This window comes from Crocodylus porosus, unplaced genomic scaffold (genome assembly GCF_001723895.1).
Source record: "Crocodylus porosus isolate Cpor-Errol unplaced genomic scaffold, CroPor_comp1, whole genome shotgun sequence".
In the NCBI taxonomy this organism is placed as follows: domain Eukaryota; kingdom Metazoa; phylum Chordata; order Crocodylia; family Crocodylidae; genus Crocodylus; species Crocodylus porosus.
The window spans coordinates 1,498,770-1,511,194 of NW_017728921.1; the positions used below are offsets into that span (position 1 = coordinate 1,498,770).

A 12,425-nucleotide genomic window follows, 5' to 3' on the forward strand; every position below is an offset into this window, starting at 1 on the left:
TTCAAGCACCTACACTGAACATCTTCAAGAGCAAATTGGATGCTTATCTTGCTGGGATCCTATGACCCCAGCTGACTTCCTGCCCTTCGGGCGGGGGGCTGGACTCGATGATCTTCCAAGGTCCCTTCCAGCCCTAATGTCTATGAAATCTATGAAATCATTAGCAGACTGTCCTTCCAACAGGCCCCTGAATTTTAGCTAACTGTTCAGGTCAGTAAAGGGCAACACAGCCCTGCCATCACTATTTACACAGAGCTAGTGCACATCGGATTCTGCAACTCCAGGTGACCAGAGATGTCTCTTTTTGGGTCTCTGTCATCATCACTAATCACTGATGTTTCTTGCTAGCCCTTCCCACTTCCCTGTCTGTGCTGAACACACTGTTCTCACTTTGACTCGCACCTATAACCTGGCAATCATTTGACTCCTCCTACTTCTCCAATCCACACACACAGGTGGTGTCAAAACTTCACTGCTTCTTCCTACACATCATCTCTAAAACCCACCCATGTCTTTCCAGCCACATGTTGATGCTTTTTGTCCAGCCCCCCACCACATACACTCCAACTACCGCACTTTCTAGGCAGCCTGACAACTATCTCTCTACCGGCAGTCCCTGCAAAGACACCCATTAAAATCCATGACTCCCATCTCTGAGCTGGCCACATCACTCCTCTCTGCTCCACACACCTTTGCACCAGTTCCTCCTTCAGCACATCAAGTTCAAGCTTTTTGTCCAGGACAAGTAATTCAGCCTCCCTCCCCCACTACTCATCTAGCCTCAGTCCCACCTGAAGATTCAATTCTTCCCCACATGTGTGCACATCAGACAAAGATACCCAGCAACTCAGAAGAAAATATTGCAAATTTCTAACTTTTAGAATTATTGTGTTGGGTTTTTTTAATTCCAGCCCCTTGAGATCTTTTCAAGAGCGCTGCAGAGTGCCACGTACTATTAGATGTGTGCACGTGATGCACAAGATAAGCCCAGAGAATTGAAATTGGAATCCAGAATGTTTAAACCATTTTGACATGGCCTGGTCTTTCTGAGTTCTTTGAAACAGAAGAATTGCTCTATTATTTTTCTTTAGTCAAAAAAGAGTACGAAAATGAAGAGCTGGTATGTTCCAAAGGGTGCCTCAAGTCTAATGAGGGCTGCCACGAGTCTAAAAAAATGTTGTGAACCACTGCTTTAGGTGTACTATATTCGAAGAGGGTGTGATAGCTTGACTTGTGCCCCACACTGACATATCCATAACTGCTGTGAAAGGCAGAAACATTATAAAGGAGAAGGCGCCCAGAACTGGAAAAAAACCCTTTTATTCCTATGTGCAGAGGTGGAATAAGTAGGAGGGACAGCAGTAAGACAGATTTAAATAAGCAGCACATCTACACTACTAATTTTAAAGACTGAACATAAAGACATCAAAGCTAAAAAGGGCAAAAGATTGCACTTACCCTCTCAGAAGTTTGAAAAGCATGCAGCCCAAGGAGAACCAGTCCGCACTGCTGTCGTACGCTGTTCCCTTCTGGAGCACCTCTGGAGCCATGTACCCGTGGGTACCACTGAAGGGGGAAACACCAACAGAATCTCAATTACAAAACACATCTAACATCTTATGAAACCCTGCACTCTCTCAGCAAGAGGGTTAAAGTAATATGGCATGAACTCTGGGAGACATTTTAAACTGTTTCCATTTCAGCCACTTAGGTTTCTAGTTTGTGTGAAACCATGGAGCCTTCTTTTTTAGGGGTTAGCGGTTGCTACCCTTCCACCTATAACGAGGCCTCAAGGAGCTGGAAGAGGAGGTAAGCTATATACGCCTTCAGTCCGCCCCAGCCCTGGCCCCTGCAAGACTAACTCACAACCCAGATGTCAGGCCCATAAAGCTGAATTCTGCTCTACCATTTCTTTTCTACGTGCCTCCCCTGTCTGTGCACACTTCTACCCTAGGGCAAAGGTTGGAGGCAGCTGGTATGGAAGCTTTGCTGCTCATTCCTAGAAGGCAGCGAGTGCCAAATGATTTGGAACGGGCTAAACTCATCCTTTTTTGGCAACCCTACTTAAGGAACACCAAAGATGAATGCGACTTTAAAAGTATAACAAGTCAAACAAAATACAACAATTTTTCATGAGACAACAAACTAAGATTTCAGTTGTACCTCTGAAGTAGGTAGAAACGAGCAAAATCCGGCCCAAGCCCTAGCAGAAAAACAACAACCCTACAAGTACATCAGAGCACAACAAACCCTGAATTTTAGTCTGTTTCAGAAAGGCCATCATTTAGGATAATTAAAACAATCTGGTACTTCAAATTAAACAGGGTGCTTATTTTCTCTGAACAATGAATCATCATGAAATAATGTGTCATCCTCCAGCCTGTGCCTACACATCAGCTGCTCCAACTGCACAGGATTGTAGAGAGTGGAGACAGAAGAAAACTATTAGGTCATCTAGCCCATCTCCAAGCCAATGCAGGAATGCTCCTTGGAAAACTTCAAGAAGTGCAAAGGATTCACAGCAGAACCGGGCACAGCCATGAGAAGGGGATACTTACACACTAGCATGCGGCTTCTTTTTGGAAAAATCACAGGCAAGACCAAGATCTGATATCCTTACATGTCCATGCTCATCCAAGAGGATGTTTGCAGGCTAGAAATAAGCAAAGAGTAGAGGCTTGTTGTTGAATGAAAACAAGAAAGTTTGAGCAACTTCACAAAACAGCGGAAACTCTCAGATGCCACAATTACAACAACCCGCCCTCGTACAAAACTAGTACCAAAGCAGCCTTCTGTAACCAGAGTGCGAGTGTTATCTGACAGAACAGCTTTATATTCACCTTTATACTGAAACACTACACAGAAGAATGCAACCCTCAGACGTAATGCAAAGCAGGAGAAGGAAACTGGTCTGAAATATGAGGCACGTGAAAGAATTTAACTGAACATGAATTCAGGGGACAGCTTCCATAGTCCTTTGAGGTGCTGGACAGAAATGCCAATGCTTATATCCTGTGTCCTCTGTGTGGCTGCCTGAATTTTACAGCTTCAAAACTTCAGACACATCTCATCACTCCTAGTCGCTCTGTCTCACATAGCTATCTACCAAAACCTCCTTCACCTTCAGTGACATACCCACTTCTCTCAATTAATCTTCCGTAATTCAACTGCCCCTCCTCGATCCCTCAAACATTCACTCGATGAATAAGATCATTAATATGGTATGAAAGGTGAACGCACTGGACAAGAGTTATTGCCATACAACATGGAAATAATTCTTCTGGAGTTTATTAATCTAGTTAATAAAAGTTCTAACCTCTATTTAAACCAAAGTGGTTTGCACTTGGCACTTATTCACCACATTTCGTTTCACTATTTGGTTACCAGTGTTTATTCAGATATGAATCCATATCATTTCAATAGCTGCTTTCTTCTGAGGTATATTAAGTATTATTAAGCAGCATTTTATTAATAAGTTTTCTGCAGATTAGTGCGAAGTCATGGGTACTGCACTGAGCACTGAAGCTACCTACATAGCTCTTCCCTTGACTGGATTTCTTCTGGCCAGGATCATTTTAGGGTATGGATAAACATACGTGCAGCAGTTTTAAAAGGCGGGGGGGGAGGGGGGGGGAGCAGCTGTTACAATCTGTGATGTGTGCATGATCCTGTAGCTGTACATGTTAGCTAAACCACCTCAATTTTGACCCTGAATACAACTGGAGAGATTTTGCTACACCTGCGTCACTACAGCATCATGCAGACATATTAGTTGCTTCATACCTATGATCATCAGTACCCTTTGTTCATAGAGTCATAGAATCACCGAGTGGGAAGGGACCGAGACAGATCATTGAGTCCGACCCCTGCCATGGCAGGAGAGCACTGGGGTCAAACGATCCCAGCAAGGTGTTCATCTAGCCTCCTCTTAAAGACCCCCAGGGTAGGAGCCAGCACCACTTCTCTTGGAAGTTGGTTCCAGATCCTAGCCGCCCTGACCGTGAAGTAGCGCCTCCTGATATCTAACCTAAACCTCCCCTGTGCCAGCCTGTGACCGCTATTCCTGGTCACTCCTGGCGGTGCTTGGGGAGAACAGTGACTCCCCCAGTGCCTGCTGATCCCCTCTGACTAGTTTGTAACAGGCCACTAGATCCCCCCTCAGCCTTCTCTTGTGAAGGCTGAACAGGTTCAGGTCCCGTAGCCTCTCCTCATAGGGCCTGCCCTGCTGCCCCCGAACAAGACAAGGGCCCTCCTCTGGACCCTCTCCATGGTGTCCACGTCCCTCCCGAAGTGTGGCGCCCAGAACTGGACGCAGGACTCCAGCTGCGGCCTGACCGGTGCCGCACAGAGGGGGAGGATCGCCTCCCTGGACCTGCTTGAGATGCATCTGTGGATGCACGACAAGGTGCGGTTGGCCTTCCTGACCGCGTCCCCACACTGCCAGCCCATGTTCATCTTGGCATCAATGATGACTCCCAGATCCCTTTCCACCTCCGTGCTGACAAGAGGGGAGTTCCCCAACCTGTAGGTATGGTGCCGGTTCTTCCTCCCGAGGTGCATCACCTTGCACTTGTTTGTGTTGAAACCCATCCTATTCTCGTCCGCATAGAGGGGGAGCAAGACCTCTCTGGACCTCTTAGTGATGCTCCTGTTGATGCAGGACAGGCTGCAGTTGGCTCTGCCTATTGCTTCGTCACATTGGAGACTCATATTCATCCTGGAGTCAATCCTGACTCCAAGATCCCTCTCTGCCTCTGTGCTGCCAAGAGGGGCAGCCCCTAACCTATAACCATAATGCTGGTTCCCTCTCCCCAGGTGCAGCACCCTGCACTTGTCCTTGTTGAACCGCATCCTGTTCAGATCCGCCCACTTCTCCAACCTCTCCAGGTCTGCCTGGACACGGTCCCTGCCTGCTGTGGTATTCACTTTACCCACAGCTTGGTGTCATCAGGGAACTTGAACAGGGTGCTCTCCACACCCTCGTCCAGGTTGCTGATGAAGATGTTGAACAGCACCGGCCCAAGGACCGAGCCCCGGGGGACTCCGCTGCCCGCACCCCCCAGGTCGACATCGACCCGTCCACCACCACCCTCTGGGTGCGCCCCTGGAGCCAGTTTGCCACCCATGTGACCGTGCATTCGGCAATGCCGCAGCCCCTCAGCTCGCCCACCAGAATTGGGTGGGACGCTGTGTCGAAGGCCTTCTGGAAGTCCAAGAAGATGACACTGACTTCCTCCTTCCCATCTAAGCTCTTTGTTACCTGGTCATAGAAAGAGGCCAGGTTAGTCAGGCAGGATCGACCTGGCACGAGCCCGTGTTGGTTACCCCTCAACATCACTTCCCCTGCAGGGCTCTCACAAATGTGGCCCTTGATAATTTTTTCAAAGACCTTCCCCAGGATAGAAGTGAGGCTGACTGGCCTGTAGTTACCAGGCTCTTCCTTCCTCCCCTTCTTGAAAATAGGGACCACACTGGCCCTTTGTTGGTGATACAATTATTACATCTGTCTGTACCCTGAGACTTACAATTCTGTTTTCTTTTTAAGGATATTTCTGTGGCCCTTTGGGACCTTCTGGAGCTGGAAGTCCCTGTGGTTCACAAAGGATGCAGCTATATGTTACCAAAGAAGTAAAACACCAGGCAGAAAAATGTTAACCTCTTTGAAGGATAACATTAAAAATTACTCCCGTCAGAAGAAAGCGATTTCAAAAAGCTCCCTCTGCTCCATAGCCACCCAGGAGCTTTCCACCAAAACACCTTTAAAACAGTAAAGTCAGGAATGAACAAAGAAATCTGTAACAGCCTTTGGATGGGAAGGACAATGGGGCACCTTCATCATGAAATGCTAATGAAGGAAGAAGCTGTTCTGTGCCAGCATACTTGTTGAATTACTCCTCAAGTGTGCTGCACTTTGCATGGTTTAAACTGCACCCCCTGAATTCCCCCAACCATCCCAGGGTATCATACTACATACTAACAAACCTCTGGGTGAGAAAGTCCTTTCTGGTATCCATCCTATTTCTCTCATTAACAGATATCCAGCTAAGACTCAAGTTATGGTATGAAGAGGAAATTAATTCCAGGGAGTACAGGGCCTCCAGGGAGTCCAGAGCCATGTGTGCTCCCAATCTATAGACAAGCTATATTAGGTCTCAATCTAGCCTCTTGGGACAAGATGTATACTGCTAGCAGGTAATCACGCAACCCTTTTTTCCCCTTCTCTCAATGCTGACCGTGTGCCATTTCTACCTGAGATGCCATTTCTCTTCTGGTCTATAAAAAGCCAAGTACAGTCCATATCTAACAGAAAATTATAATTTATTGCAATACTCTAAAGCCTGCATGAAACAAGTATGAGAACATTCAAAACAGACGCTTAGAAATTTTCCCAACAACTGGCAACAAAAAAGCTGAGTGCAAAGGAGGATTTCCATTAACTCGGTTACATTCTTTAGACTACTTGTCACTACCTAATAACTAGCTGTGTACATACAATCTCTATTGTAACAGTGATTACCTTCAAGTCTCTGTATACAACAAATCGATTGTGCATATGTTCTAAGCCCAGGATGATTTCAGTAGCATAAAACCTCATCTCTTTTTCAGAAAACACCCCATGCTGTGAGAGGTGATAGTGCAAGTCTCCTCCTAAAATTAGAAAAATTGGAATGCAATTCAGAAAAGAAGAACAGAAAAGTCTTGTTACATTGGCAGGCAATGAGCTACATAAACAGAGAGGTACAGAACAAGGATGGAGGGGGCTTGTACCAATCACTTGCAGAGAGGCTTCCTCACATTTGGGGGTTCATGCTGGAAAACCACCAAGGACATTAATAAAGCAAGCTGAACAATCAGCAAGTGTCACGCCATTGTGAAAATGAAATCACTTTACTCGTGGTTGCTCCCCTTCAGAAACTGATGTCAGGGAGCAATCCCAGCCACTCCCAATGCGACTAGCAGGGATATTCTCAGAGAGAACATTTCCAAGTGAGATGGGTGGATTTTTCACAGAAATATAGTTCTGAATCTGCACATGCAATGTTCTTGCTAGAAGGGCATTTGCATTTATCCAATCAAGGACCAGATACCGAGTAGTCATAGAAAACTGCTCACAGTTGATACATAGATTTACCCTGGTATGTGAACCAAAACAACAATTTATCATTGTGATGAGCTTATTCACATGCCATAAGTTAAGGACGTTCTTAATCCTTTGCAGAGTCCAAGACAATTATGAAGTCAGGGTTCAGCTCTGCACTGTGATCCGCGACATACCGGAGCGCTCCCGGCTGACCCAGATCTCTAGGAAAAGGCACAGCGCAAAGTGCTAAAGCAACCTCAGCTACTGCTAATGGGCAAGTTTTCTGCCTTTGATACTGCTGATCGCTCTGCTTCCTCTTCACAGTTACTCTTAGGCTTTGATGACTCAGTTCCCCTCATTCTCCCCACTGGGCTCCCTCTTTTCTGACTGCTCCTTCGCTGCCTTTTCTTTGATGGCCCAGGTTATTGTCCCTCTCCCAAGAATGCATTCATGCATTTCTATACCCCTGAGTGTCTCTCGGGGATCTCTGCTGCTACACATCTTCAAGCTCACATTTTACGCTTTCTTGCTTTTTTCCCCCACTTTTCAAAGACTTACCAACACACTTCTCTTGGCGTCCTTGCTTTCCTCCTTCCTCTTATACCCAAGCTCTCAGCGAATCCCGTCACCCTGTCCCTTATAACTCTGCTATAAATGTTTCTTTTCATCAAGTTGCTTACCATTCATCAGGTCCAGAATGAAGCACAGTTTGTCAGGGGTGTGGAAGGCATAGGTCATACACACTATGAAAGGACAGTCCTAGGATGAAAATGAACAAATGGTTTACATCAAATGAAAGGCAAGTTCCTATTTGCAGGCTGCTATCACATGCTGCTTTGTTTTCCTGTAACATCTACTGATATTCATAAACATTTTCTTCACTGATATCAACTTCCTAGCTGAGAAATGTTGACATGCTCCGTGTGCAGTCTGCAAATGCTCATTTACGTATGGCTTCCAAGGGGTCTAAACAAAATGACCTTAGGAAGTCAACCATCACAACAGACTGCAGGTAATGCAGCTATCCTGTTAAGATCTGTGTATGCCCAAATGCTAGTTCACAGAGCATCTTCCAAACACTTCTCTGGAAGGAGGAAGCATGATCCAGAATCCCATCGCTATTAAAATGCACGAGCTACATGGAGCCTAGCGAGGTGGGGTGGAAATGGGGTGTCTCTGTGACAGCAAAAAAGCAAAGTGAGGGATGGAGACTACAGAAAGGCATCTTAGCCATCTGCAGTAGGACAAGACCCAATCATTTGACTGAATTCCTATGGAAATATACCAAGAGAGATTTAAAATGCTTAGAGACTTCAGTTGGGAAAGATGAAGACTGAAGTCTGCAGTCATAAAGATCAGACATTTTAAAATGCCGGCGCCCTCCGGTGCTTATATAACCCTATGCTTCAGCTCCCCAGAAGCATTTCAAGTGAATAGTTACAAACAAGCAAGAACATAACCCAATTAAAAACTGTCAGGAAAAACCCGCCCATCTCCTCGACAGAACGCAGACCTGTAAAGAATAATACAGTCTGGATTATGAAATCCAGACAGGTAAACGAAGGTGTTTCAATGTACAAAAACCCACTTTCCAGCTAAGGGCTGCATTTCCTTTTATATTCAAGTCCTGGCAGCTTGATTTTAAGATAAAAGGTAATAAAAAAAATCTGCAATATAGACACAGTGAGAGGAGCTCCAAGTGAAAGTGGAGAGGGGATCCTTTCTTCATTCTCTCTCTGAAACCTGTGGACAGCTAGTAAAGGGTACAGCTACTAGAAACCTCGGGGACCTTCTGGGGATCAGATCATGTTAGCCTGAAGCCAGGGTGTCACCACAGAGACTAATGGTTCAGAGATGTATGAGCTTTTGTAGGTAGCAGCCTACTTTGTCAAATGCTAGGAAAGATCAAAGCATCAGATCAAGTGGATCACACCCTACAAAAGCTGATGCCTCTCAGAACCAAGCAGTCTCTAACGTGCCACTCTGCCCTGCCTTCTGCCTCAGGATAAATATATGAAATGTGTGAATAAAATATTTATGGGAAATATAAATATGTGAAATCAGGCTTCCTAAAACCTTACACTATACCTAGATGACATGTTACAACACTGACACGGAGAGTTAGATACCAGTGGAAGACACGAGATGAAAGGACAGGGAGGCAGAGGATCTATCCCAAAATCAAGTGTGGGGCAGCCTCCACTTTTTCAGCAGTCCAATGAGATGTTTGGAGAGGGAGCCTTCAAATGAAACGCAATGCAGAATTCACTTTGGTTTGAGCCCTACTCTCTTTTCACTGTTTAAATCATAGCAGAGATTTATGCAATGCAACAAGCCAGCCTCCTCTCTCAATGGGAATATCTAAAACTGTCCTGTCCAGATTACAAAAAACTAGAACTCTTGGTTCCAAAATTATACCTTTTATTAGACCAACTGGAAAATGGCAAGAAAATTGCTTTTCTGCAAGCTTGCACGGCTACCAAGTACACCCCTGCCCAGATTAGAAATTTGAGAGTACAGGTATTAAAAATAAATAAATACGATTAAGTTTAAAAAAAAAATCCAGGAAGGAGTAATATCTCCTGTCCCAGGTTTCATTCTGGCTATTGCTCCGGAGAACTTAGGTGATGGAAGAAACCATTTCCAAATGTGTGAATTCAAAATACATTAAAATAATCTTTTCTATTTAAACCATCCTGGATAACATACAGAATAATGACAGAAGAGGACAATTTTCTGGAAGCACACCATCTGGAGGGAGCGGAGGAAAAAACCCCACTTTATGACAAATCATAGCAATTGAATGTTTTACCAATGCCAGCACTTACAGATTACTTCAGAAGGAAAGCCTTCTGATCAAACATTTGTCTTCCAACATCTAGGCATTCAGCTTCTGAGCAAGGATGTAACCAGAATGATGGATGCAGACACAAGGACGAACTGAAGATGAAGAATGGGGTCCTAGGCACGATAGTAATGTGTTTCTGAATTCCAGCGGAAAGGACCACTGTGGCACTATAAGCCAGACAGTAACTCCCCCACCACCACCACCCTCCCCCAAGGCCCTTCTTAAGGATCAATAATCAGAAGAAGCATAAATTGAGGTCTTGTACTACAGTACTGAGAATGCAAGAGTCTCTTGGAGCAGGGGTTCGTTGAAGAAATCTGAGGACAAATGGCCTTTTGCTTGTGAATTCAAGGCTGTTACAAACGTCTCTAGGAATCATTATAGTGGATAAAGTGCCTGTTCTCCTGGATAAAATATTTGACAGTTGACCCCACCTGATTTATTGTTCAGTTCACTTACTTGGGCTGTTATGACCTGATGCTTATCTTTCATTGAGAAAATCCTCCGTCATGGTTGACCCTAAAGCCCCTGCACCTGCTGAGATAAGCTAGGCTTGAATGCAGTTTCCTCTTATTACAGCAGGCGAGTTAAGAGAGATGATAATAAGTTGAACGCAGCCCAGAGGAGCCACTGACCTCGGCTGCCCAGATAACAACTTGCTACCCTTTTAGCAGAACATCCATTACAGCAAAACATTTCCTCTAAATAAACATTTTTACCAGATTTTTTGGACTCTCAATCACAAGAGATGGCTTGGCTGAGTTCAGTATTATAGACAGTATTTGGTTGTCTTCAACGGAAATTCTGGGCATGCTAGTATAGAAAATGCAAAATTAGCAATATTTCTTACTTCCACAGCATCTTCTGAGGATCTCAAGGTGTAATTCAAACTTTAAGACTCAGAAAATTTCTGAGAGGTATGCATACAGTGCTACCCACATTTTACAAAAGAGGAACAATGCACAGAGAAGCATCAAAAAGTAACTTGCCCGGGTCACACCGACAGCCACTCATAAAGCATACGGTTAAAGTGACTGATGCATAGGCCAGTGTTTTATATGAGAGACCGTGAAAAGTAAAGGCAGTCAGCAACGGACTGGTGGCTGGATTTCCATCCAAAAGACTTTAATTTTACTGAAATGAATTTTCCAGCCCTGCAGCTTTTCTGTTTAACACACAAATCTTATCAGCAGGAAAAATAAGGGCCACTCAGAGACTAACATCCCAGTGAGAGGAGTTTTTTATCTACCATCTGCAAAACAAGCCAAGCGAGTCCAACAGTCAGGACGCCCTAAAACCTTGTAGAGCTAGACAGCAGGTCCTACGGTTCGCGTTTTGGATCTAGGAAAACTTTCTAGTGAGGTGGGCAGAAAGGGGTAAGGTCAGGCATGTTATCTGTCCAGAATTAACTTGCTCAAAAAGAAGGGAAAAGAACGTGTGTGAGATTTATACATCTGTTCCTAGGAACTGAAAGGAAGCTATATAAGGAAATCCACTGATAATCCTTAGGAGGGGGAAAAAAAAAAAAATCGAACTGTTTTTAGCCATTCGTCTGGCTATGGACAAGTACTTTGTGTCATGTTAGAGTTTTATCTCCTACCAGACCACTTCTCTACAGAGCTTTCTTTTGAACTACAGGAGGTGGACCCAAGGGAATCTGAGTCCACGCTCAGAAATGAAGCGATGGAGTCACAGGTTCAGGATAGATAGGACCATTATGAATATCTAGTCTGGCCTCTGGCATAGCTTTCATGAGGCACGGGACTCCAACCCAGGTCGAGTGCTGTGCACCACGCCAAGGAACCAGGGGTAAAGCAGCAGACAATGACAACCTAGAACCATTCATCCCGTGGCTCACCAACACGTGTCAGGACTACCCAAGTGTCCCTGGCCAAACGCGCTGGGGAAGAGCTGCACTTCACGGGGCTAAAGACAGACTGATCTCTGCTGCGACAGCTGTATCTGTTTTGGAGACTTACCCAAGGTAGACCTGCCCTCCTGGAGCTCAAAAAAAGAACATGCTTGTCTATGTAATCGCTTTCTAATAGCCGGTAGTCCCCTCTCCACCTTGGGAACATCCTCCTGGGCTACGGTGAAAAGGAGATCCAACTCCTTAAGCTGCTGTTACAAAATGCTTCAGGACAGATTACCAGGCCAGCTCATCCTGTTTTTCTGTACCATGTCCAATGTGGACAGGATGTTCACAGATAAAATTGTTCCTTCCTGAACAATGCCTGTTGGGGGCAGGGCCAGGCAGACTTTTCTTGGCTATCAGATCAACATTTGCACACTCCTCCAGGAGACGATACTGGGAGACAGCTGAGAGGAAGCCACTTCATGATTTTAGGGGTTTTCATCTCCTGAACATTTTCGGTTTTCTTTGAATTTGACTCTGTATAAGGGGGGAGGAAGATGCACTCTGCCTAATGAGAGGGTTTGTGGCTCGGTTGCAAGAAGCTTATTATGAAGAAGCTCCTGACATAGGGACATCTAGAA

At 45.1% G+C, this 12,425-nt stretch overlaps 1 protein-coding gene across 1 annotated transcript in view; it reads right to left on the reverse strand.

The window, feature by feature from the left end:
- The window catches only part of GRK3 (G protein-coupled receptor kinase 3), a 74,494-nt gene that overhangs the window by 24,786 nt on the left and 37,283 nt on the right, over window positions 1-12,425 (reverse strand). Inside the window, exons 12-13 of the mRNA XM_019539370.1 lie at window positions 2,559-2,653; window positions 1,459-1,566 (exon numbers count right to left, since the gene is read on the reverse strand). Of these exons, the coding sequence (XP_019394915.1) occupies window positions 1,459-1,566; window positions 2,559-2,653 (203 nt within the window). The remainder of the gene's footprint in view (window positions 1-1,458; window positions 1,567-2,558; window positions 2,654-12,425) is intronic.